This window comes from Myxocyprinus asiaticus, chromosome 9 (genome assembly GCF_019703515.2).
Source record: "Myxocyprinus asiaticus isolate MX2 ecotype Aquarium Trade chromosome 9, UBuf_Myxa_2, whole genome shotgun sequence".
NCBI classification, from domain to species: domain Eukaryota; kingdom Metazoa; phylum Chordata; class Actinopteri; order Cypriniformes; family Catostomidae; genus Myxocyprinus; species Myxocyprinus asiaticus.
This window is the reverse complement of record NC_059352.1, coordinates 40,454,841-40,482,417: the sequence shown is the minus strand read 5'-3', so window position 1 is coordinate 40,482,417 and position 27,577 is coordinate 40,454,841. Positions and strand designations below refer to the sequence as shown.

The window sequence follows — 27,577 nt, the reverse complement described above, 5'->3', positions numbered from 1 at the left end:
AAAGGTGAAGTGTTCACTTGGTTTATTTGCCATAATTTAAGTGAATAGTGACTCTGCTCTGTCAAGTTTGGAAAAGGACAAAAAACACACATGCACACAAACACACACAATAAAAACACAATTAATCTACATTTTAACTGTTCATGTGGGAGATGGCTTGTGGGACAAAAAGACAGTGATGACTACATGTGAAAAATTGGATGAAAATCTTCAAAAACAGCATGAGGATGTTGACTTGTTTTACTTACTTTCCGTCTTCTCTTTCTTTGTTTTTCCTTCTGTAGTCTTTCCTCTCCCAGGACCAGACATTTCCTCTCCAGTTAAAGAAACAGCAGGACCCTTTTAAGATAAACAAGAGGATGGGGCTGCTTACATCCTCTTCTTCATCTTCATCATCATCTTCCTCAGTGCTGCCACCTAAGCTGAGCTCTGAAACGTCAGGTCGGACCAAACCCCCTATGGTGCAGGGCACTGCCTCCTCAAGCCTACCTTTCCCTCACGGCCTGCTGGGTCTGGGCCAGCCCAATGGTGTCATCCAAAGCACCCAGGATGCACCCCTGGCACTCACCACCAAACCTCGCTCAGACCTGCCCGTCAACCTGAGCACTGGAGGCCGTAAGAACCCAACCTCTCCATCACCCACTCCCAAATGCACCCGTGAGCCCCGAAAGAGCAAGTTAGATGCTTGGAGGGGTCTGTCCCAGAATCACCTAGTGCAGTCGCTGGTAGACCTGTTCCACCACAGCGGAGCTGAGCAGGAGCTGCCCAGCAGTAAAGAGTCTGATGACTCTGCTGATGATGAAGATGATGAGGATGATGATGTTGAGGATGAAGAGGATGATGATGAAGAGGATTCAGATGACAGTCTCTCAGGTGAGGTGTAGTCTGTTCTAGTACAGTGAGAGTGACACAAATGTTGAAGAAAGGTTTTGAAAGTGCATATGACTTTTTAAACTGAATTTCTGTCATCATTTACTCACCCTCATGTTGTGCCAAACCCTTATGACTTTTTTCTTACATGGAACACAAAAGGAGATGTGGTAGCCTCAGTCACCATTCACTTTCATTGCATCTTTTTTCCATACATTGAAAGTGAATGGTGACTGAGGCTAACATTCTGCCTAACATCTCCTTTTGTGTTCCATGAAAGAAAGAAAGGCTTGAATCAAATTAAGGGTGAGTAAATGATGACAGAATGTTTATTTTTGAGTGAACTCTAATGCTTCAAGACATCCTTGTAATCAAGGATGCATGGCTGGGGAAAACGTCATATTGACCTTTTTTGGCAGGCCAGTATATCACATCGCAAACAACATACCACAAGCAAATTCCATTTCTGCTTGTCTTTAACGTGATAGTTCACCCAAAAATGAAACTTCTGTCATTTACTCACCTTATGTTGTACCAAACCCTTTATTTCTTACATGGAACACAAAATGAGATGTTAGGCAGAATGTTAGCTGCAATGTATGATATTCTCAGTTACAATTCACTTTTATTGTGTCTTTTTCTTCATACAATAAAAAAGAGAGGCTTTTGTGTTCTTCAGAAGAAAGTCATACATGTTTTGGAATGACATAAGAGTGAGTAAATTTTGACAGATTTTTCATATTTTGTGTGAACTATCCATTTAAGTTGGTTCATTAATGCAAACAGTGACAAGAACATTATAATGATAAATTCCTAAAACATCCTGTCTCATGACCCTTCCTCTCGCCTTCTATTTTTCAGAGTCAGACAGTAATTCTGACAGCGAGATGAATGACTCTGAGGGTGGTAAAAAGCGCAAGGGTGGAGTCATGGACATGGACACAGATGGAGAGAAGACCTCTCAGAAACTCAGCAAGGGGTTTCACCATCTCAACTCTTCCACCAATCACAGCCTGTCTGACTGTCTGCCACTCAACCTGCAAGTCGTTAAGCCCTCCAGTGCAGCCACGCCCACCATTGTGAGCAGCTCCGGTGCCTTGACCTATCACAGCTCTCCCTCCTCATCATACTCTGTTGGCACATCTCCAGGTATCCAAAAGCAACGTCAAACAACACTAAATTCCCTTCATGACCACACTGGATAAGCTCAACACCTTCCTTTCAGGCTCTGTCAATGACTACGTTTACATGGACACCAGAAAGCGGCTTATTGCGAGAAAGTGGCTTATCATGAGAAAGTGCACTGTATAAGCGGCGTACTCTTTACTCCTGTAGGCATGCAGCTCCAGTCAGTAAGCAACTTTCTCCACAGCAACATAATTTTCTCATGACGCTTGTGTAAATAACAAACATGGCATCTGAGGAAGACTTCGCTATTTTATTTTCTGTTGCTTCGCTTTATTCCCAGGTATTCCAGAGTTGTTGCTGTGTTTGTTTCCTTAACATTTTTTATTGCGACCTGCAGTGGAGTTGCACTGCATTAGTGGAGTTTCCCTCTAATGTAAAACTCTGGGATTCCCCCATTGTTTCAGCGCATATACACGAACATGAGGGACAGTCAGTATTTTACATTGGTGTGTATAAATGGGTGGTTTATAGTGTATGTGCTTTTCCCACTGTACTCCCAAAATTGTTGAATTCTTTACACTGTGTATGAAGTTTGTTATCCGTTCTGTTCTCTTCAAAAAGAACGGCGCTTATGCATTTATATGGCCACGTAAGCTGCATTCTGTGGGAGAAAGCCATGTGTGTTAAACCACTTTCTCTCAATACCTTTAATGGAGTAAGGAAATGGCTTTCTTGTTTACATGATGTTTCAGAATGCAGCTTTCTGCAAAAACCCTGGAATAAACCGTTTTCTTAAGTGTATGTAAACGTGGTTAATGTCAAAAGTATGTATGGGATTGGATGTGTGTGTGTTTGTGTGCCGGATGTCAAACTCAGATGACTGCGTGTCTATTTTTAGAAAGATAAAGGTGGCGGCTGGCATCATTCAGCTCTCTTTGTGCATGTCTGTTTGGGTGTATGTCCTTGGACCTAGTAGTTCTGTCTGAGCTCAGTGTGGCCTGTATTCCAGGAAAAAAACAAAACAGAATTAATATTAAACTGTTTCCATTAATTGTGTTTTCCTCTTGTGTTTGGTATATACAGGGTCAGGTTTAGGGTTAGGTAAATGTAGCCTGTAACAAGAGCTCTATGTGTTGTGGCTGGGTTAACCCTGGAACCGTGTTTGGCTTAACCTGTTAGCTGAGGCGCATCTAGTCACTACCTCTGTTTGGCTGACTTGATCATTTTTTTCCTTCTGAAGCTAACAGAGACATTTGTTAAACAAAGCACTCACAAATCCAGCAAACATGGCACAGAAGTGCATCTGCTTTTGGACGCCGTTCAGCATCCCTCACTGCAATGGAGTGAAACACTTTTTCTAATGAAGCTGAAGTGTGTCCGTTGAAAAGCATGAGGGATCTGTAACAAACTGAGGCGAGTTACTGTGATTATTTGCATTTTGAGCAGTATTTGAGCTGCTTAGAGCTTCAGTCAAAGCCTGTTTTGTTTGCAAAACAATTCACTTCTCTAAAGGAGCGATATGAGAGATTGTTGTTGTGCGTGATCATGTTTTATGAGTTTGGTCGTTTCTTGTGTGGTTAGATGGTGTAATGAGGGTATTTGTTAGTAGTGCTTGCTAAGGAAATAATCACTGTTACTATTGCTCATACTTAAGTACCATCTTATCCTAAGTAACTTCAGTTCGCAACTCATCCTGCACTGTTTGTGCTACGGATATGAATGATACCTGAAATCATGCATATTTATTGAGGTATGCTATTACTTTTCTATTAAGCAACCTGACCAGTTTACAGTTTTTACCTGGTGGATGATAAAATTGGGTGAGAAGAATCCCATAGACGTACAGTACATTGATGGAGCGACCCAATATTAAGTGACCAGAATAATAAGACTTGGGCCAGTAAGCAACCACCTAACAACACCCTAGCATCGTGTTGGCTAGTTTTGCATGGACAAACACCACTCACATTTTCTTAACAAATCTAGTTGTATTTGAGGTTGTCTGTTCATTATGGGGGATTGTAATTTTCATGAGTTGACTGAACTGTTTATTTGAATTTTTTTGTGTTCAGTAATCCTCCGTGTGTGTTGTAATATATTTTGTCTGGCTGTTGTCTTGTCTCAGGCTCTGCGAAGAGAAAGAGAGTGATGAATGAAGATGATTTACGGATTCCGCTGGAAATGGGGTATGTTTAAATATGACACAGTCTGGTGGCAGCATGACTCAACACCTGTTAACCACAGTCGATTCAGCGCTTCTAAAGCAACACATCATACTGTCATAAACCTCACATTAAAACTGCAGATGTTAAAGGAATATTCCGGGTTCAATACAAATTAAGCTCAGTCAGCAGCATTTGTGGCATAATATTGTTTATCGCAAAAATAAATGTTGACTTGCTCCTAATTTTCTTTAAAAAAAAAAGCACAAATCTGTCTCACTGGAACCCAGATTTTCAGCAACCATATCACCCTGTAGCGCCACACTGGTTGCCCACCGAAGCTAAGCAGGGTTGAGCCTGGTCAGTACCTGGATGGGAGACCTCCTGGGGAAAACTAAGGTTGCTGCTGAAAGAGGCGTTAGTTAGGCCAGCAGGGGGTGCTCACCCTGCGGTCTGTGTGTCCTAATGCCCCAGTATAGTGATGGGGACAGTATACTGTAAAAAGGCACCATCTTTCGGATGAGACATTAAACCGAGCTCCTGACTCTCTGGGGTCATTAAAAATCCCACATCTCGTAAAGAGTAGGGATGTAACCACTGTGTCCTGGCCAAATTGCCCCCATGGCCCTTATCGATCATTGCCTCTTAATAATCCCCTTACATGAATTGGCTCTATCACTCCACTCTCTCCTCTCTGAGCATCCACGTACTGGATGCGTGATGCAAATTTCGTCATCAGCAGGGTGCGCGAGCACTAAACGCATGCAGCCCGATTTTTCTAACTGCACGTTTTTGAACGTGCAAAATGCGCATGCACCTAGAGTTATTTGCACTAATTAGTGGGTCCACAAGATGGCAACACTCTCATTTGAGCCATTGCTGTCACAAAGAAGCGCTAGGAAGAATATGTAATCGCCGCTAAACATCAGGAGATGAAGGCAAAAAAAACAAACATTCGATGTACAAGTTAAGAGCACATATGTGAGGAGGTCTGGAGATACCTGCATTTGTATAACTCGAGTCCGAAGGAACATAAAAACATGTTATATGAGTCTAATCTCCTAAATAGAAAGTCCGGTGTCTCATAGCAGTCGCAGTGCGCATGCGCCAACAACCTGTGTATGTGCGCACAGATATATGGTGTATACTTTGACAGGCTTGCGTTCGACTGTACGCAGACACTGAGCATTTGCGTCAAAATGGAAGTATACCTAGGGCTTGACTTGTATTGAACCTGGAATATTCCTTTAAAATGCTCTCCTTAGCTTCAAAATTCCACTCTACTATTACGAATAGGGGTGTAAAAATGCATCAATGCAACAAATACATTTCAGTGCATTAACTACAGAATTTACAAACAATCACTCTTAAGTACTTCAAAGCATACCATGGTACTACTATAGTACCATGTCACTGTCAAAAGGGAAAACATGGTTCAATATAATAATATTGCATTTATGTTCTTCTATGTATGTCATTATTGTAGTTGGCAACGAGAGACCAGGATCAAAACAGTGGGCGGTCGCATACAGGGTGACGTTGCTTATTACACCCCATGCGGCAAGCGACTACGACAGTACCCGGATGTTGTGAAGGTAACCTTTGCCCATCATCCCCAATGTCATCTCACTTAAACCTCCCCCCCCCCACCTTAAAGCTCAGGAATCCTGTCACCCCACCCATTAAACCCCTTTCCTCACCCAGTGTGCAGTTAGCATTTACCAGTGTAAGATCCAGCGTCACCTTAGTTAGCTGTGCTGCTTCCTTTTTGGTACCAATATAGTGCTAATGGCTCTCTGGATAATCCTGTCTGACGAAATCACTATTATTTTCTCTTCTGTAGTATCTGTCCAGATATGGAATAAGTGACATCACACGTGATAATTTTAGCTTCAGTGCAAAAATAAGGGTTGGTGACTTCTATGAAGCCAGAGAAGGACCCCAGGTGAATGCCTTTCATCTCCTCTATTGTTTTTTTTTTTTTTTGGTTCTTTATGTTCTTTTTTCTCTCTGTCTCTCTCGCGCTGGTATTCTTCTACTCTCTCGTATCTCTCTTTCATCTTGCACAGTGCAGGGTTTGTGATTGAACCCAGATAGCCTGAATTTCCCTTTTTAAACTGTAGGGAGCCGGTGCAATAATCAGTGCTCATTGTTTCCACAGGGTGTTACTTCATGTTTTGTCTGTCATGTGTGTCGAAAGAGATTCTATAGATTAAAAATGCAGAGGAGCAGATAGAGAAATAAATTGGAATTTTTTTTATTTTTTATTAATAAAGCAATAGGCTATAGCGACTTGCTGCATTAAAGTACGGTCATGGTTGTGTGTTTAAAGTAATTTTATAATGCTTCAAACACAGCTCAACCAATTAAAAGTTTCTGATTTCTCTGTTTTGTACATATTAATTTAATTATCACTATAGTTTGTGAATTTGTCTCATTTCATGCTTTTAATTCTTTGAAATCATTTTCTAATAAACCTCTACAACAAAAACGTGAAAATATTACACTTTTATAATTCAGTTTTTTAGTGATTGTTACACATGAACATTAGTGATGTAGCAATGCTCAAGGGAGCCGGATACTGTTTCATACAGTCCAAAATAGGAAATTTTCAGTGTTTCCACTGTCATTTTTATGAGTCTGACCCGTCTCTATCTCCTGCCTCCCCATAGGGCCTGCAGTGGACTTTGCTGAAAGAGGAGGAGGTCATCCCCCGTATCCTGGCCATGGAGGGTCGACGAGGTCGTCCCCCCAACTCAGAGCGCCAGCCAAGGGGAGGCAGTGTGGTTTCAGGAAGCCGGCGCCGTAAGGGCCGTCCCCCAAATCTAGGCGAGAATGAATTCCCAACGCCTTCTGAGGCCAAACTACTGCGCAAGTTAGAGGCTCAGGGTAAAGTGCTTTTATTCTGCTCTTATAACTCCTTTTATACTAATAACGCTGGAGTCATTGGCTGGATCGATTTTCCTACAGATTTATGTTTTGCAGCAGGAGCGCCCTCCCATACTTTGTTAATTGAAAAAAAGATACATCAAACATACAATTGTGGTAATATGTTGGAAAGATTTAATTATAGTGTAGTATTTTCATATTTTTGTATTCTTTTTATTAAAATACCATTTAAAACCTTGTGTGCCAAAATGTGTATCTTAAAGGGATAGTTCACCCAAAAATGAAAAATCTTTCATTTACTCACCCTCATGCATTTCACATACTCACTCCAGATGTGTATGACCTTCTTTCTTCTGCTGAACACAAACAAAGATTTTTTGAAAAATATTTCAGCTCTGTAGGAATACTCAAATACTCAAACCAGCCCATCTGGCACCAACAATCATGCCACGCTCCAAATCACTGAGATCACATTTTTTCCCCATTCTGATGGTTGATGGTTGAGCTGAAGCTCCTGACCCGTATCTGCATGATTTTATGTACTGCACTGCTGCCACACGATTGGCTGTTTAGATAATCGCATGGATGATTGTTGCTGCCAGATGGGCTGGTTTGAGTATTTTTGTAACTGTTGAACTCCTGTGATTTTTCATGCACAACGGTCTCTAGAATTTACTCCGAATGGTGCAAAAAACAAAAAACAAAAAACATCCAGTGAGTGGCAGTTCTGTGGATGGAAATACCTTGTTGATGAGAGAGGTCAACAGAGAATGGCCAGACTAGTTCGAACTGCCAAAGCCTACGGTAACTCGGATAACCACTCGGTACAATTGTGGTGTGAAGAATAGCATCTCCGAATGCTATTCTGAGATGCGGGTTGGCGCTATTCTGGCTTCACAAGGGGGACTTACACAATATTAGGCAGGTGGTTTAAATGTTGTAGCTGATCGGTGTATGTTAAACCATTGGAGTCATATGGATTACTTTTATGCTTCCTTTATGTGATTTTTGGAGCTTCAAAGGTCTGGCCACCATTCACTTGCATTGAATTTTCAGTTTTGGATGAACTATTCCTTTAACGACTCTTTGTCATATGAACAACTAGTAATGATTGGTGAAAACAAAATTTGACAGTTTCATTAGGTTCATTTAGTGAAGGATTCAGTGAGAGATTCAAACAGATAACCTGCAAGTTTTTGAGTTCTTTTGAACGATTTATTAAAAGAATAATTTGTTCGCAAATCGATTTACATTAGTCACACTGTACATTTGGTTTTGCATGCAAGCAGCAAAGACTATTGTCTTTGCATTATTTTACGATACCTTTTTACCTCATCAAATCTCTTCAATTCAGACTGTAGTCCCGGGTAAAATATACATTATTGGATCATAGTGCTTTAGATTCAGTACCGATTCTACAGTGGTGCAGGTCATACTGGGCTACATATTAATGGAGGGGTTTGTCTTTCGTCATCACAGAAATTGCCCGACAGGCTGCCCAGATGAAGCTCATGAGGAAACTAGAGAAACAGGCACTTGCACGGGCGGCCAAAGAGGCCCGCAAGCAGCAAGGTACCACACACACTCGCACTTAGCTCTTAATCACTCACATAGATGTTCAAAAACATAGCTGAAACTTCTTTTTCTCTCTCGTACAGCCATCATGGCCGCAGAGGAGAGGCGAAAACAAAAGGAACAGATGAAGATTATCAAACACCAGGTGGGTCACTCATACACCCTTTACGGTCTGAATAACACATCTTGCATTGTGGGAAAACTTATTTAAAACTTAGTATTCGGTCAGTCTGAGGGTCATGTCACATCAGATTATAAGCGTTTATTTATAACAGAGGGTGATGGGGCTTCTACGGCTGCAGCTCAACTGCTAGTGGACTTTTTTAAATGCACAGCAGCACTTTCAATTAACAGACTTCCTCCTCCTCTCCTACCAGGAAAAGATAAAGCGTATTCAGCAAATCCGTTTGGAGAAGGAACTCCGCGCACAGCAGATTCTTGAGGTACAGAGTGACTGCAGAAAAAATTAAGCTTAACATTCTTAAAATACATGCCACCCCCCTTCGGTTTCGGTTTAACATGGAGCCCGGACCACAGCAGAATCACCAGCATTTTGGGGCTGTGAATTCTGCATAATTTCTGTCAGGACTAATGCTAAATTGGTTTTGGTGGACAGTTTTTGAATATTAAATTTGCTGCCTCCTGCGTTTCTTACCAGAGGTAAATTAGACATAAAAGATTTTTTTTTTCTGTAAGACAATGGCAGTTCTTGCATAAGTAGTAGGAGGAAGACACTGTTTACTTTAGTCACCCAATTATAGAGGCTTCAAAAGTGTTTTAGTTGGGCAAAATCAAATTGGAGCTGACACGCTTGGCAAGCCATTCTGAACAGGATTTCTTGCTGTTTGTAATTACGTATTTAAGTTTTCAACTAATTCGCCTTTGCTTTCTTTTTATATTGCTGGTGTCTGAACCAGAGAGGAATATTGAATAATTTTGAAGATCCCATGGTTGATTTTGACACAAACTCTAGTAAAATACGTTTTCAATCACTGACGCGGTGATCTGTCGCTAGAGTAACCTCAAAAATGCCAAATTGGTTCCTGTAGCTTAACAGCAAGGTAATGGGTTAGATTCCCAGGCAACAAAAATTTATACAAATAAATACCGTGCTTGCACTGTGAGGATAAAAGCATCTGCCACATGCATAAATGAAAGAATTGTGAACAGCAAGACTTGAGACAGAAGGGCTTTTCTGTGTGTGTTTATGAATGTTTGGATGCGAGCTCCAGCTTTTCCTCTCACAGACGCATCAATCAACGTGTTAGAATAAGTTATAAATAAAACAGATGCTGGTTTAGCGTGTTTAATTTAGGTTTATACCCAGCACGGCAGCACTGATCTGACCCAGACCTGTTTTGCATTGGCAGGCAAAGCGGAAAAAGAGAGAGGAGGCTGCCAATGCCAAAATGTTGGAGGCGGAAAAGCGAATAAAGGTCAGTTTTTGAGTGAGAAGAGACACTACACCTACTCAACGCGCTATGACTCATCACCGTGAAACCCCACGCCCCCTTCACCTCAGAACTTCCCTCTCACCTACCCCGGCTAACCATTAACATTTCTCAGCCACAAATAAGGAGCAGAGCCTCTGTTTGACTGATGTCTGCCTGCCTGTGGGGGAAATTAGTTTGACATCTTGATTTTTTTTTTGCTGTTTGAGTCTGTGGTTTAGTATAAAAGATGCACCGAGCATCTTTTCATGTCTTGTGTACATGGGGCCCTCACTGGAATACAGAAACTGATCTAAGTGGGCTCCCTTATTGAATAAAGTTTAAAGACCCCATGAAATCAGAATTGGAGTTTTGTGGCTATTAGTACATGTCTGTTAGCTTCCAGGCAAAGTTGACCAAATTAAATTTTAGCAGATTTACACATGTACAATTTTCAGTGTTTCTCTTCCGGGACAATGAAACAAAAAAAATTATGATTAATTTTATTCATAGTGGCTTATATGGTCGTGTCTAGATGGTAAACCTCTTTCACCGAAAGTCTTGTGAAACTCTTCGCATTTGCATTCACCAAACTATTTCATGTGGTCTTCAAATACATAAAGATTTATGTTGTCTTAAACTTTTGCATTCATAAGCTTCATGGTTAGGACTGAAGGCCCAGACGTGTCTGTGATTGGTGGTTTCTTCTTAGACGGTGTCATAATGAGTGTTTTGGTGCAACACAATGGTTTTTTATGTTTTGTGTTTGTAGGAGAAGGAGATGAGACGTCAACAGGCTGTTATTCTCAAGCACCAGGTAGGTGTTAGTCACCATTCTCATAAATAATAGGTCTTATAATGACCATTTATACAGTAATAGTGAATTTTGGTACAAAACACAGGGAGGGAGAGAAAGAGGGAGGGATAGTGCATTATGGGATCAGTCTATGCACAAATGTAAAGTGGTGAGTCTCATGTGGTTCTTACTTAACTATCTCTTGTTTCTCTCTGGGTAATTATTCATGCTTTTGGGAGTGGGGTCTGTCTCTTTGGGCTTACAGGCTACAGTTTTAAATTTTTTAATTTTTAATTTTAAATGACGCTGTGATTTTTTTTTTTTTTTCTGTCTCATAATACTTTGCCAACTCTCTCTCTCAGGAGATGGAGAGGCATAGACTAGATATGGTATGGGTATGTTTCATCTTCTGTACATCTAACACTCGCATTGTGAATCCTGGTTGTGATATGATGTCATAGCAGCACATGTTTAAATGTAGCACTGGCTGCTGTCAAAACTACATTTTCCTTCTGCATGGCTTTTTAAGCAACAAAAACAGAGAACCAAAGAAAAAAAACTGCATCGCCTACATCTGCTATGTGTGTCAATGAGAGAGAACTGGCTTTGATGCAGCAGGCCTGTGCCTTGTTTGTGTGTGAATATTTATGTGTGAGAGTGTGTGTCTGTTGAGTAAACACTCTCATTGGTGGAAAATGCCACACACCCTCATTCCATATGTGCAGTCAACCCAATATTGTGAATGATCATTATTGCTGTGAAAATGTGAGTGTTGGTGTGTCTGTTGTTGTGGCACAGTTCTTGTCCAGATGTTGCATTTGCACTGTGCTGGTCATAGTACCAGACCAACGAGAGAAGCAGAGGAAACTCACGCTTCTCTCTGTCGTACATTTCATGCCATCTGTGGGTCAGAAATGAAGATATCACACTGATTGGCCTTGTCCTTAAAGTCAACACGAAACAGCATCCGCAACCCTTTTTGCTTCCGTAATGTTATATTTCTGAGTAAAAAACAGGATATTCAATATAATGACCTGAATACGAGTTTGCTGAAACAGTGCCTAAATAGTTATTTGTCTATTGGATAAAGGAATATTTCACCCTCCCACCCCCCCAAAAAAAATAAAAAACACCCATGTTATTCCAAACACGTATGACTTTCTTATGCAGAACACAAAAGGAGATCTTTGTCCATCTTTTTAATACAATGACAGTGGATCGTGCCTCACTTAAAAGATTAAAAAGGATACCAAAGTATCATAAAATTAGTGTGACTTGTGCATCTTTTTCCAAGTCTTCTGAAGGCAGATGATAGGTTTTGGTGAAAACCAGCCCAACATTTAAGCCATTTTTCAGTGATTTTTCAGACATGAGGGTGAGGAAATTGTGACAGAAATGTCTTTTTTGGGTGAACTACTTTACATTTATCCAATAGCTCTTCTGGCCTAGGATACGTCAGCTGAAATGAAAAGTCATTTCAGATGCAGAATAAGTTATTACAATTTGATGAAAGATAACAAAGACAAACAGTGCCAACTTTTGCACTGATGAAACATGCATCTTTATTGTTTAGTAAGAAAGTAAATAGGGTGAATTTTTATTTCATGTTGACTTTAAAATTGTAATAACAGTGGCGGGACAATGTGCTTCTCTGTAAGGAAGGGGAGGCTGAGATTGAGGAAAATTGTATTTATATAATTGTATTTTCCCTTGTTTGGCTCATTGTTGTGAGCGCTTGTAACAGTAGCTGCGCTAATCTAACTCAAGACACAGCTTTCCTTCTCTGACCTGTCCATTACATCTGTGGCTTTTCTTTTCGCTCTTTTGTTTCCGTCCGATCAGCTGTAATACATTTATGTGGCTGCTTCATCTTGGCCATAGCAATGTGTCCGTTCAACACCCACTCTCTCTCTCTGTCTCTCTCTTTCTGTGCAACATGCTAAACCATGCTGATCAGTTTAATCGTCTGTCTCTGGCCTTTATATTTGCTTTATTTTCTCTGTGTGGTTATCTGCTCTGCTCTCCTCCACTGAACGATGGAATCCTTCTGTCTTTTCAGGAGAGGGAGAGGAGAAGACAGCACATTATGCTAATGAAAGCTGTGGAGGCTCGCAAAAAAGCTGAGGTGTGCAAAACAAAATAAATAAGTGAACACTGTCTTTCACCACTCCACTCTCTTCTCTGCACCTAAAGGCTTCCTCACATGTCATGTCTACCTGCTCTGCTGCGCTCCCTGAATGTGTTTCAGCAAATAATTTTGATGTACTTCAATAAAGTACCCTCAACATTACATAATACAAAAAAAACGTTTCTTGTATAACATAATACCCTAATGTCAGACATGCCTAATGTGCTTGTTGCATTAATATCCCGGTGTCCAGCTGGTTAGTAAAGCTTCTCTTCTGCCCCACAGGAACGCGAACGCCTCAGGCAAGAGAAACGTGATGAGAAACGACTCAACAAGGAGCGGAAAATGGAGCTCCGGAGGTTGGAGCTGGAGATGATCCGTGAGATGAAGAAACCCAATGAGGACATGTGTTTGACAGATCACAAGGTAATGGGAATGGATTTCAGACCAAACGAGGAGGAAGTTCTGTGTGGCTTAAATATCAACTTAAATAGTCATTCAAAAACCTTTGATAAAAAAGCCTGTCTTTAGAAACCTCTGTAGAACTTTATTTAAAGTTTATGTATTTGAGTTTCATTTATCAATAAATGACCCATTAACAGAAAGGGTCATCCAATCAAAACTTTCATGGGTATGATGTCATAAACAGAACCTTACAAAAGCACTTCGGTGTGAATTCACTTGAGACAGAATGCTGCCACACAGTGGTGATAAGAAAGACAGCGCCCTCATGAAAGTTGTGATTTGTTTTATTTTATTTAACTGTTTGTCTCTCTCTCTCTCTTTCAAAGCCCCTTCCGGAGATCCCTCGTATCCCTGGTCTAGTGCTGCCCGGCAGCGTGTTTGCAGACTGCCTGATGGTGGTGCAGTTCCTGCGGAGCTTTGGGAAGGTTCTGGGCATGGAGCCCTCCGAGATGCCGACTCTTGGTATACTGCAGGAGGGACTGCTCAACCTGGGAAACAGCATGGGGCAAGTGCAGGACCTGTTGGTTCGGCTACTCTCGTCTGCTGTGTCTGACCCTGGATTGCCTCCAGGACACAGGGTGAGTGGGAGATGCCCACTTACACATATACACATACTCTCAAAAGTGGTCTCAACACTGTTGATCTCTTTCTGTCCCATTTGGGGTGTTGTAGCCTAATGATTAAAGATCGAAGCTAAACCAAATGGTTGTAGCTGCAAAACCCATAAAGGTACAATCAGATAACTTTTACCATCATGCCCTTGAGCAAATCATGTAACCCCATGGTGCCTCAGGGGGATTATCCCATTAATATGTGTATTGTAAGTGTAGACTGATCGATATTGTCTTTTTACGACCAATACCGATACAGATTATTTTTAGCTTTAAATGAGTGTCCGATAACCAATATGCAAACCCGCTTTTTTGAATTATTGTTTTATTTGTGCTTTTTGACATAATAACAGCTAATCATTACACTACAACAAAAAATTTTATAGGCATTATAAACAACTTAATCACTAATGATGATGATGATGATTTATGACATACAAATGAACTTTAATGGTACGCATGTCTCACATGAATGTCTTCTCTGTTGAGTAATTATGCAAACAATACACAATGATGGGTGGATTACTTCTGAAATGTAATCTTCTACTGATTATAAATTACATTTAAAATTGTAATCGGTAACATAATTTTGATATTACACTTTTTTGATGTTTGGGTTACTTATTGCATTTTTTGATGAAAATTGAATTTAAGAGTACCAATTAACACTCCTTAACATTGGTCAGTGTTGTACAGGCACGACTGATAGGTAATGCAACTGATATGTAATCATGTAATCCATAAAAGTAAACATTTAAAAATGTATGCAATCTAATTACCAGTACTTCATTTTTGTCATCTGAGTACATAATCCAGATAACATGGAGTCCATTAATACTCAACATTGACAATAAATTAAATACGTAGATTACTTTATGCCGTTGTTGGGTACTGCTCTGTAGACACCTAAAAAGTTCACCTAAAAATGAAAATTCTCTCATCATTTACTCACACTCATGCAATCCCTGATGTGTATAACTTTCTGCTGCAGAACACAAACAAAGATTTTTAGAAGTATATCTCAACTCTGTTGGTCCTTGCAATGCAGGTGAATGGTGAACAGACCTTTAGAAGCTCCAAAAATCTCATAAGGGTCATATACAGTTGAAGTCAGAAGTCTACATACACCTTAGCCAAATACATTTAAACTCAGTTTTTCACAATTCCTGTCATTTAATCATAGAAAACATTCCCTGTCTTAGGTCAGTTAGGATCACTACTTTATTTTAAGAATGTGAAATGTCAGAATAATAGTAGAGAGAATTATTTATTTCAGCTTTTATTTCTTTCATCACATTCCCAGTGGGTCAGAAGTTTACATACACTTTGTTAGTATTCGGTAGCATTGCCTTTAAATTGCTTAACTTGGTTCATACATTTTGGGTAGCCTTACTCAAGCTTCTCACAATAAGCTGCTGGAATTTTGGCCCATTCCTCCAGACAGAACTGGTGTAACTATGTCAGATTTGTAGGCCTCCTTGCTCGCACACACTTTTTCAGTTCTGCCCACAAATTTTCTATCGGATTGAGGTCAGGGCTTTGTGATGGCCACTCCAGTACCTTGACTTTGTTGTCCTGTAGCCATTTTGCCACAAATTTGGAGGTATGCTTGGGGTTAATGGACATTATGTCATTGTCCGTTTGGAAGACCCGTTTGCGACAGAGCTTTAACTTCCTGGCTGATGTCTTGAGATGTTGCTTCAATATATCCACATAATTTTCCTTCCTCATGATGCCATCAATTTTGTGAAGTGCACCAGTCCCTCCTGCAGCAAAGCACCCCCACAACATGATGCTACCACCCCCATGCTTCACGGTTGGAATGGTGTTCTTCGGCTTGCAAGCTTCACCCTTTTTCCTCCAAACATAACAATGGTCATTATGGCCAAACAGTTAAAATTTTGTTTCGTCAGACCAGAGGACATTTCTCCCAAAAGTAAGATCTTTGTCCCCATGTGCACTTGCAAACTGTAGTCTGGCTTTTTTATGGCAGTTTTGGAGCAGTTGCTTCTTCCTTGCTGAGCAGCCTTTCAGGTTATGTCGATATAGGGCTTGTTTTACTGTGGATATAAATACTTGTCTACCTGTTTCCTCCAGCATCTTCACAAGGTCCTTTGCTGTTGTTCTGGGATTGATTTGCAATTTTTGCACCAAACTACGTTCATCTCTAGGAGACAGAATGCGTCTCCTTCCTGAGTGGTATGATGGCTGCGTGGTCCCATGGTGTTTATACTTGCATACTATTGTTTGTTCAGATGAACGTGGTACCTTCAGGTGTTTGGAAATTGCTCCCAAGGATGAATTTTTGTCTGATCACCATTCACTTGCGTTGCAAGAACCAACAGAGCTGACATATTCTTCTTAAAATCTTTGTTTGTGTTCTGTAGAAGATAGACAGTCATACACATCTGGGATGTAAATGATGAGAGAATTTTAATTTTTTGGGTGAACTATCCCTGTAAAGAACCGATAAAGTAGAAAAGTGTGAATATCGGTAAAAAATATTGGTCAGACCGTTTATCTGTTTAGACCTAATTGTAAGTGACTGTATAAAAGCATCAACTAAATCATTGGTTCTCAACCTTTTTGAGTCCAAGGCCCCCCATTGTCCAAGACAGTTTGAAATGAATTACGTTAAATGAAAATTCAATTTAAAATCTGCATATACTTTTTTCCCCTCTCTCCATTAGTCTAAGTCTATCTTAGGTGACCACCTGACCAATGTGGGTCTGAACAGGGACAATGTGTCTGAGGTTTTGCAGCAGTTCATGGAGGCTCACTGCTCTCAGACCGAGCTAGCTGATCTCACTCTGAGTCTGAGGACCAAAGCATTCCAGGCCCACACACCTACTCAGAAAGCCTCTATCCTGGCCTTCCTGGTCAATGAGTTGTCCTGCAGTAAAAGTGTGGTCAGGTAAGGACCGTTAGATGCTCAAATGTCATTAACTTCCTATTATGTTTGCAATTATGTTTATAAGTTTAGCATTATTGATGATTCTTGATGGCTTCTGATATTTTCCATTGGTACAGAGCAGAATGGTTTATTTTAGTTATCACAATACAGTGTAATACATTACAATATAACTTGATATGATTCAATAATAAATCATCAACTGATTTACCCAATTACCTATAATAATGGCATGTTTCCAATACCAGTTTGGCCTGGAGATGTCACAACAAAAGTGATATGTGGTTTGACTGTCAGGCCTGCCTTGGCACTATAAATATTAATCTATGACATAAATGTGAATAAAGATGCAGGAGAAAGCTCACATGGTGTGACAGTCACAGAGATTTGAATACTTAATGCATTGAACACTGGAACCTCAACATATGACAAATCACACATGTACAATATGTATCTAGTGCATTATAAAACTAAGGGTTTTTTGTTTGCTTTTCAGTGAGATCGACAAGAGTCTTGAGCACATGAATGTGTTGCGGAAGGATGAGTGTATCGTGGAAGGCAAACTGAAGAAGTGAGTGCACATGTACACATATAACTGAGTGTTATATTTAAGCAATAAGATACAACACCCACTAGTGCCCTTAGCCCCTTCAGCATGGCCTTGAGTTCTTTATTGCTTTTATAAAACAGTTTCTACATGATAAAAATATTAAGGACACAAATGTTCAGTAAACCATTATTTCATCAAACAAATTAACTAAAAATGCCATCCGACCATTCAAAGATATGTAAACTGAGGTGAACGAGCCTCTATGGGTGTTGCACAGTGATGCAAAAATAAATACTAAAATGTTTTTCTTTTATGTGCGTGCAGACTGAAAACAATCTACGCTAAACGTACTGGGAAACGTGAATCAGTCGCTGGAGGGGAGGAGCTGCAGGCTGCAGGCAGCTCTGCCATTGGGCACAAGCGCAAGAGGAAGGCTGGGGACAGTGATGATGATGATGAAGACGATGAGGACAGTGATGAACCAGGAGATGAGGATGATGAGGAAGAGGAGGAAGAGACTAAAAAGGGAAAGAAGGTGGAGACGTGTGATGAGGTAAAGGCAATTCATTACATATCAATCACTTTGACCAGTTTTATCAGACATTGGTTTGATTTTGCATTTACATCTGTGTGTGTGTGTGTGTGTGTGTGTGTGTGTGTTTCAGGATGAGGGAGACCCTGCCACTAGTGTTGAAGAGCTGGAGAAACAGATCGACAAGCTATCAAAGGTGAACAAAGGCATCAATTAAATATGCAGCCTTGCACATAAATACACCCTCAAACACACTCATATGTGTATCTTTCTTTGTATGAGTACAGCAGCAAAACCTGATCCGTAGGAAACTCTTCGAGTCGTCTCACGCTCTGCGGTCCATGTCATATGGGCAGGACCGGTACCGGCGCAGATACTGGGTCCTCCCACAATGTGGAGGGGTTTACGTACAAGGGTTAGAGAGCAGAGAAGGTGGGTACATCTATCTACCCAAAAAAGTATTTGTGTTCCCAAAAATTATTTGGACACTTAAGCAACACTTATGAATGTCAATAAATCATATAACAAAATATCAAAGCAAGTGGCATCTGCAGACAAATGATACTAGAGCTCTGCAATTTATTTTAGCCAACTGCTGATTTTTAGTGGATGTATGAAGTCAGTTCCCCTCAAGGACACACAGGTGTCACAGCAGTGTATCCACAGGTGTAGTTCATCACATTAACTACATCATTTTTGTCTTGATTTTAAACAGTATACAGTGGCAAAAAAAAGTATGTGAACCCTTTAGAATAACCTGCATTTATATATAAATTTCTCAAAATCTGGTTTGATCTTCATCTAAGTTACAATAATAGACAAACACAATCCGTTTTAACTAATAACACACAAATTATTGTATTGTTCTTGTACATATTGAATACATCTTTCAAACCAAAAAGTTGGAAAAAGTATGTGAACCCCTAGGCTAATGATGTTAACAAAAGCTAATTATAGTCAGGAGTTGGCAAACCTGACATCCAGTTAATGAAACGAGATTGGATGTATGGGTTAGAGCTACTTTGCCTTAGAAAAAGCACTTAAAATTTTTTAGTTTACTCTTCAAAAGAAGCATGTGCTGATGGGATCATGCCTCGAAAAAAAAAAAGATCTCAGAATACTTACGATCAAGAATTGTTGCTTTTCATAAAACTGAAAAGGGTTACAAGGTTATTTTGAAGAGCTTAGATATTCATCTGTCCACAGTTAGACAAAATGTCTATAAATATAGACAATTTAGTACTGTGGCTACTCTGCCTAGAAGTGGCCATCTAGCCAACATGACTCAAAGAGCACACTGCAGAATGCTCAATGAGGTAAAAAAAGATCCCTAGTGTGACAGCTAAAGACTTGAAGGAATCCTCAGAACTGGATAACATCTCTGTTCATGAGTGTACTATACGGAAAACATTAAACGGGCAAGGTGTCATTGACAGGACACCAGGAAGGAAGCCGTTGCTTTTTAACAAAAACATTGCTGCCCACCTGAAGTATGTCAAAGACCACCTTGACACTCCACAACGCTACAAGGAAAATATTTTGTGGACTGATGAAACTAAGGTTGAATTGTTTGAGAAGAGCACGCGGCACAACGTATGGTGTAAAAAGGGTACCGCATACCAACATGAAAACATCATCCCAACGGTGAAGTGAGGGAGCATCATTATTTAGGGCTGCTTTGCTGCTTCAGGGCCTGGAATGCTTGCCATCATCGAGGGGAAAATTAATTCCCAAATTTATTAAGATATCCTACAGGATCATTTCAGGGTGGCTGTGTGCGAGCTGAAGCTCAGAAGTTGGGTGATGCAGCAGGACAATTACCTTAAACATTGAAGTAAATCCTCTACAAAATGGCTTCAAAAAAATAAAATCCACCTTTTGGAGTGGCCCAGTCAGAGCCCAGACCTTAACCCAATAGAGATGCTGTGGAATGACCTCAAAAGAGCCGTTCACACAAGACATCCTAAGAATATGGCTGAGCTGAAGCAGTTCTGTAAGGAAGAATGGCCCAAGATTCCTTCTGAACATTGTACAGGTCTAATCCGCAGCTACCGGAAATGCTTGGTTGAGGTTATGGCTGCCAAAGGAGGACTGACCAGTTATTAAATCCAAGTGTTCACTTTTTCCACAATACTGTGAATGTTTAATGGGATGTTAAAAAAAAGACATGAAAGATTATAATTGTTTGTGTGTTGTTAGCTCATTGTGTTTGTCTATATTTGGACTTGATGAAGATGAGATCCCACTTCATGACCAATTAATGCAGAAAACCAGCTAATTCCAAAGGGTTCACCTTAGCCAAATATATTTAAACTCAGTTTTTCACAATTCCTGACATTTAATCATAGAAAACATTCCCTGTCTTAGGTCAGTTAGGATTACTATTTTAAGAATGTGAAATGTCTGAATAATAGTAGAGAGAATGATTTATTTCAGCTTTTATTTCTTTCATCACATTCCCAGTGGGTCAGAAGTTTACATACACTTTGTTAGTATTTGGTAGCATTGTCTTTAAATTGTTTAACTTGGGTCAAATGTTTTGGGTAGCCTTCCGCAAGCTTCTCACAATAAGTTGCTGGAATTTTGGCCCATTCCTCCTGACAGAACTGGTGTAACTGAGACAGGTTTGTAGGCCTCCTTACTCGCACAAAGTTTTTAAGTTCTGCCCACAAATTTTATAACGGATTGAGGTCAGGGCTTTGTGATGGCCACTCCAAATGCCTGAAGGTACAGGCATTTGTCCATAAGCCATTTTGCCATAACATTGGAGGTATGCTTGGGGTCATTGTCCATTAGGAATACCCATTTGCGACCAAGCTTTAACTTCCTGGCTGATGTTTTGAGATTTCCTTCCTCATAATGGCTGCCACCCCCAGGCTTCATGGTTGGGATGGTGTTCTTCGGCTTGCAAGCCTCACCCTTTTTCCTCCAAAAATAACGATGGTCATTATGGCCAGACAGTTCAGTTATTGTTTCATTAGACCACAGGACATTTCTCCAAAAAGTAAGATCTTTGTCCCCATGTGCACTTGCAGACTGTAGTCTGGCTTTTTTTATGGCAGTTTTGGAGCAGTGGCTTCTTCCTTGCTGAGCAGCCTTTCAGGTTATGTCGATATAGGACTCGTTTTACTGTGGATATAGATATTTGTCTACCTGTTTCCTCCAGCATCTTCACAAGGTCCTTTGCTGTTGTTCTGGGATTGATTTGCACTTTTCGCACCAAACTACATTCATTTCTAGGAGATAGAATGCGTCTCCTTCCAGAGTGGTATGATGGCTGCGTGGTCCCATGGTGTTTATACTTGCATACTATTTTTTGTACAGATGAACGTGGTACCTTCAGGCATTTGGAAATTGTTCCCAAGGATGAACCAGACTTGTGGAGGTCCACAATTGTTTTTGTTTTTTTTATTTATTTTTTTTATCAGAATCAGAATGAGCTTTATTGCCAAGTATGCTTACACATACAGGGAATTTGGCTTCCAGTTCACAAACAATACAGCAACAAGACAGAAATAATAATAATAATAAAAAAAATTGAATAAAAAAAACAGTGAATAGAAAATAAAATATTTATAGAAATACACAATAGCCCTATATATATATATATATATATATATATAGACGTATGTACAATATACAAATAGAAATACAAATCTGTTATATACAGAAGTAAGGGAATGTAATGGCAGAAGAGGTATGGTATGTTGGATAAATATAAATATACTAAGCTGTGTATTGCGCATAATTATTGCTCAATGGGCAGTTTTAACAGTTCATGAGATGGCTAGCCTGAGGGAAAAAACTGTTCCTGTGCCTGACGGTTCTGATGCTCAGTGCTCTGTAGCATCTGCCAGAAGGCAACAGTTCAAAAAGGTAATGGGCTGGGTGAGTGGGGTCCAGAGTGATTTTCCAGCCCTTTTCCTCACTCTGGAAGTGTACAGTTCTTGAAGGGAGGGCAGGGGGCAACCAATAATCCTCTCAGCAGTCCCAACTGTCCTTTGTAGTCTTCTGATATCCAATTTCGTAACTGCACCAAACCAGACAGTTACTGAAGTGCAGAGGACAGGCTCAATGACTGCTGAGTAGAACTGTATGAGCAGCGCTTGTGGCAGGTTGAACTTCCTCAACTGGCGAAGGTATTGACTAATTTCTTTTGATTTTTTGATGTTGTCAAGCAAAGAGGTACACCTCCAATTCAGTGCTCCTCATATCAGAAGCTAATTGTCTGACATCATTTTCCAAGCTGCTTAAAGGCACCGTTAACTTAGTGTATGTAAACTTCTGACCCACTGGAATTGTGAAATAGTCAATTAAAAGTGAAACAGTTTGTCTTTAAACAATTGTTGGAAAAATTACTTGTGTCATGCACAAAGTAGATGGCCTAAACAACTTGACAAAACTATAGTTTGCTAATATTAAATCTGTGGAGTGTTTAAAAAATGAGCTTTTATGACTTCAGCCTAAGTGTTTGTAAACTTCTGACTTCAGCTGTACTTGGTCTTGCCACTGTATGTATTATTTTATCAATTTAAACCTACCAAACTCTTTGTGAAATGTTTTGCTTGAGAAATGTGCTTATGATATGCATCTTTAAAATAAGAGCCACTTGGTTTGATATTTTGTCATTTAATGCAATGACATTCATACCATTTTAAGTGTCTAAAGACTTTCCAGGGGCTCACAGACACACACTTGCATACAGGTACACCATTAATTTTACACTAATTATGCACTTCCCTCTGCCTCCCTCACAGGTCTGGAGGAGCTGGAGAAAGAGCGAGAGAGGTTCAAAAATTTTCAAGGTGTTCAGGTCAAAGAGGAGCCTCAGGAGGATATTTCACAGCATCATCAGCATGAGATGCCAGGGCCTGTGAAGGAGGAAGTGAAACTGGAAGACGAGAAATCCATTGATCCTGAACAGGAGGCGAATAAAGAGTTGTGCTCCTTTCCACTCAAAGAACTTCAGGAACCCAAGTCTGTGGCTATGCCCCCTCAGCAGTCAGAGCTCAGCCCCTCACTTAGCCCATCATGCCAGAAACTGCCTCACACACCTGCAGGGGCTAAGGGGCTCTGCCACACCCACAACGGTTGCCCGGCAACTGTTGCCTTGGCAACAACAACATCAGCATCTCCAGCTCACTCTCTAACTACCTCCAAGCTGACAGAGGCCAGCAGCCCATGTGCATACCCCACAATCCCTCCTCCCCTGGAGCTGGGCATCCCTGCACATGTCCTGCACCCACAGCAACTTGTACAGACTCAGCTCATACCCAACGACCAGCTGCTCAGGGTCCTTAGCGAGCGCAGCAGCCACTGGTTCAGCCTGCTGCCTCGCTCGCCCTGCGACGAGACCTCCCTCATCCAGCCTTCAGCACACCCGCAGTCCTCACCCCAAAACAACACCTCCAGCACATGCCCCAAAACTCCTCCTCCACCTTTGACCTCCTCTCCGCACCATCACTTGCTTTCTCTCTCCACATCAGCAAGCCCTCTGAACCCTTCACCCTCTGGGATCAGTAACCTCAACATGCAGGTAAGTACCCAGCCTAATCTATACCTACAGTGAAATCTCATTGGTCCCACTTCACATAGAGTAACTGAATATTAGGGCTCCATGATTAAGGCAAAAATCATAATTGTTAATTATTTCCCTTGATATGTAATTGTAATTAACTTTGATTGAAATAATTTATTACAAGATTTCAAATGACAGAAAATGATAATTTCCCATGTATTTCCCTAATCTCTGTCCAGGTGAAGACAGGTGGAGCTCTTATGGGTTTGCCCTTGTGTGGTTGGTCTGTAGGGGTCATCAGCCCCAATCTACCCCTGTGCAGCAGCCCCTTGCACATGTACCCCTCAGTGGAGGGCAGTGCCAGCCCCCTTCTGGCACCCAGCGTCTCAACCAGCAAGAGTGGCTCTCCCGTTCCCACTGGGGACAAGCTTGCATCTGCTTCCTCTCCCATGGCTCTGGACCATCCCAGAAACCACGACAACCCTGAACCCCTGCCCATACCAGAAGGTGAGTGCAATACAGGGTGTTTAAACTCAGAACAACAGCATGAACTCAAACATATTCACATAAAATGACTGAATATAACTTAAAAAATAACACTGTACTTGTAGTCAGTATATTTACCCATTATTAGGAACAACATGTTTGTTGTTTAAGATTGGGAGTGTTATCGGTCCAGTGTTGTTTGAGGTTGTTAATGCTAATGGTTTTGGCTGAATGGCAGACAAGCTGCTGGGATGGTGGAAGGTGACAGACATGGAGAAGTTGAAAGCCCTAGTCAACGCTCTCCACAGTAGGGGCATCCGGGAGAGAGCCCTGCAGAAACAGCTGCAGAAATCCATGGAGCTCATCGCACAGACCTGTAACAAGAATCGAGAGGGTGAGCACTGACGAAGTGAAATGGCAGAATGTATATATGTTTAATCTTACAGATTATGCAGTGAGATTAACAGTTTAACCCTTTAAACTCGAATTGGCCTGCTGGCGGGCCTACCGAGAAAGAAAATAATTTTCAAAATATTAATAACTACAGTCTTGACCAACACAAAATAAGTATCATTTTAAAGCTTAGAAGGTGTACTTTACAATGCATGGAGGCATTATAACCAAAATTGAACAAGTGCTTTGAAATTTGCAGAAAAATCAAAAGTGTTCCGTTTTGATAATTTATTAAAACAAATTGCACTGTACATATTATTGTAATCTGTAAAAACGGATCAGAAAGCCATGTGTCATATGTCATTGGAAAGCTCTCAAAGAATAGAATACAACCTATCTATTTGTTTTACTCACAGACAAAAATATAGCGAGTAATAGCTAAGTACGTTTATTTGACATACATGTTACATGTAAACAGGTGTTGTTTATAAGCATTCACGAAACGCTTATAACTTCACGAAAAGTAAACAGAACATAAAATATCATATACCGTTACTTTGAGGAGCGGATTCCTGTTAAAACGAGCACACACAACATAATTGGATGCATAGAACATTAGATAATCCACACAAACCTTAATGTGCACTAGGGGTGTAACGGTATGACAATTTCACGGTATGATAACCATCATAAAAATTACCACAGTATCACGGTATTGAGGTGCATTGATGATATTATTAGTAGTTTAATATCTGGTTATGAAATATTGTGATAAACACACAGATAAATATATTTCAGTTATAACCAATTCTTGAACTTTATTTTGGATTTCTTCAACATTAATCCTTAAACTTTTGAGCTTTTTCGGCACTACTTTATTTGTACCCTGAGATATATAATGTAAAATCAGAAAAATAAGAAAAAAAAGTTACATTTTGGCTCAAGCTTTTGTTTTGTTTTTAGCAGTTTCATAGGCTGAGAGTCTAATAATAATAATTTATCATAGTCTATATCATTAAAAAAATCTAAAAGTTTTCTTTAAAATGTTACCAAATAATTTTGTTGTTATTATTACAATGTTTATAATTATTATTCAAAAAAAAAATTTAAGATTAATAAGCCTTTAAATTTGGGCATACCACTAAAACATCTTTAAAAACACCTTCAGATTTTAAAGGATTAACAGTTAAAATACAAAACTACTATGATTGGCAAATGTAAAAATGTTAATAGTTATTTAACACAGTTAACACATTTACCTAATTTGACATTCTAACAGTTTCATTTTGTTCTATCTGTCTATTGATTTCAATACACAAACAACAATCCCACAGCCAGGCCTGGTTCCAGATCAAAATCACTGAGGGTGCTTCTGAAAATAGTGGGGGTGGTCTGTCTAAAGTGGAGATGTATCATAATTACACATTTTTTAATAGATTAAATCATGTTTAAATGCTACTTTAACAACGTAAAGAAAAGTTTGTTTTTTTAATGTACAAAACATTTATTACTTCGGGGGTTTTTCCCCGATGATCTGTCGCTGAAAATGACAGCAAAATTCTGCACCTGCAGATTAGGACATACTGATTTGCAAAATCATACACGTTTATATGTTTTGATGCAGCACTTTGTGCATTCACAAAATGCAAGGATTTTTGTGTGTTTGCTGGTATTCAAGAAAATCTGCTTGCCAATTTCCAGTATTAGTCTTACATATTCAGTTGAGCAGGGGTGTGCAATTATTTTGGTACTGGGGCCACATCAGCCGTTAAGTAGAACATGGAACAGAAAAGATAAAAAGTTCTGCATAGTTTTATCTTTTAAGCCCAGACATGCACTCAATGAATGATGCACAGTTTTCTGAAGTGTATTCTGATTGGACCATTATGCGATTGCTTGAAGTTTTGCTGCTATACTTTCTATCATGTGTTAGTAAAACTGAATAAAAGTCTGAATACAATTATTAATTTAATATTTTACCATACTTCAATGCAATGGTAATTTAGTATTCAATTTAACACTCTATATCAGGAGTCTGGTTTAAAAGTAAAATAAAATATTTGGAAAAGAGACTCTAAAAGCTTATTTTAATGTTGGCCGCAAAGTGGACCCATTTACTTGTTTTATTCTCAGAACATTATCAACCTGTTTCATGATGTGGGTCTTGTCAATGTTTGGCACCCATTCAGCACACCACTGAATAAAACAGGCTGCATGGCACTGATAAATGATTACTACCAGAGTAACATTCACATACAGGTGTAAGGGACTTAAGCATTTTACAAAAAACTCAAAGAATAAATATATTCCTCTCTCACTTGGTTTTACTCGCATATCCCCTCCGTGCACTATTGAGCGCTAAGTTGTTGGGAGAGAAAGTGTGTGCACTCGCATGTATGGTTGCCAGATTGCATAAATGAAGTATGACATAAGGCGAAATATTTCCAATTTGTGCAAGTATAAATCTCTGATTGGGGTGTTGCATGTATTATCTGGCAACCCTGAGCATATTAAAAGCTTGTGGATGCGCAGTAGGTCCAAAAGCCAGATAAATGAAAGATCTAATAAAAAACGTTCATGATAAATCGACCCACCGGCAGTAGTTTGCCCTGGTCTGCAATTGAGGGTGCTCTAAGTTTCGTTAGCACCCCCGTAGAACCGGGACTGCCCACAGCTGAGCACTTCATCAGAAAATAATGGAGAAAGACCTTCTTAACTGCTCATTTATTTCAATTATGGATGCATGATATATCGGTGGCCGATATATTATTGGCCGATAACCAGGAGAATCAAAATATTTTAACGGAATTACCGCCAATATTTTCAACGATAATTTGTCATGGTGTATTTGCTTGCAACTGATAATCTCTGATAATCGCTTCTTGCCTTCAGGCAGAGACTCTGTCAGCTTCAAATGACGGTGCGCATGTGCGCACATAGTGTGTCTGTGTAGAGGTGTGTAGCTCATGTCCATCTGTGTGGATTATTTCAACATCTCTGCACCTTGTTACTTTGTTTGGGGTCTGGTTTTAATTCTAGATCATTTCCCGTATTCTGTGTATGTTTCATGAGGCAATAAACGAAAACGCAAAAAAACAACATGTATGTTTGTTACTTGGGGGCGATCACGTTC

At 40.0% G+C, this 27,577-nt stretch overlaps 1 protein-coding gene across 31 annotated transcripts in view; it reads left to right on the top strand.

The window, feature by feature from the left end:
* The window catches only part of LOC127445815 (bromodomain adjacent to zinc finger domain protein 2B-like), a 122,225-nt gene that overhangs the window by 82,872 nt on the left and 11,776 nt on the right, over positions 1 to 27,577 (top strand). For 7 of the 31 annotated variants that reach the window (XM_051706177.1, XM_051706174.1, XM_051706188.1 and 4 more), the window contains exons 9-31: positions 285 to 873; positions 1,732 to 2,019; positions 4,124 to 4,184; positions 5,647 to 5,755; positions 6,004 to 6,105; positions 6,833 to 7,049; positions 8,529 to 8,621; positions 8,708 to 8,769; positions 9,002 to 9,067; positions 9,995 to 10,060; positions 10,827 to 10,871; positions 11,213 to 11,245; positions 12,910 to 12,975; positions 13,264 to 13,404; positions 13,770 to 14,021; positions 16,745 to 16,968; positions 17,462 to 17,536; positions 17,840 to 18,068; positions 18,181 to 18,243; positions 18,335 to 18,479; positions 22,805 to 23,583; positions 23,805 to 24,072; positions 24,290 to 24,445. In XM_051706177.1, coding sequence (XP_051562137.1) covers positions 285 to 873; positions 1,732 to 2,019; positions 4,124 to 4,184; positions 5,647 to 5,755; positions 6,004 to 6,105; positions 6,833 to 7,049; positions 8,529 to 8,621; positions 8,708 to 8,769; positions 9,002 to 9,067; positions 9,995 to 10,060; positions 10,827 to 10,871; positions 11,213 to 11,245; positions 12,910 to 12,975; positions 13,264 to 13,404; positions 13,770 to 14,021; positions 16,745 to 16,968; positions 17,462 to 17,536; positions 17,840 to 18,068; positions 18,181 to 18,243; positions 18,335 to 18,479; positions 22,805 to 23,583; positions 23,805 to 24,072; positions 24,290 to 24,445 — 4,129 coding nt within the window. The remainder of the gene's footprint in view (positions 1 to 284; positions 874 to 1,731; positions 2,020 to 4,123; positions 4,185 to 5,646; positions 5,756 to 6,003; positions 6,106 to 6,832; positions 7,050 to 8,528; positions 8,622 to 8,707; positions 8,770 to 9,001; positions 9,068 to 9,994; positions 10,061 to 10,826; positions 10,872 to 11,212; positions 11,246 to 12,909; positions 12,976 to 13,263; positions 13,405 to 13,769; positions 14,022 to 16,744; positions 16,969 to 17,461; positions 17,537 to 17,839; positions 18,069 to 18,180; positions 18,244 to 18,334; positions 18,480 to 22,804; positions 23,584 to 23,804; positions 24,073 to 24,289; positions 24,446 to 27,577) is intronic. The other 24 variants (XM_051706204.1, XM_051706202.1, XM_051706176.1 and 21 more) reach the window with 17 other exon arrangements.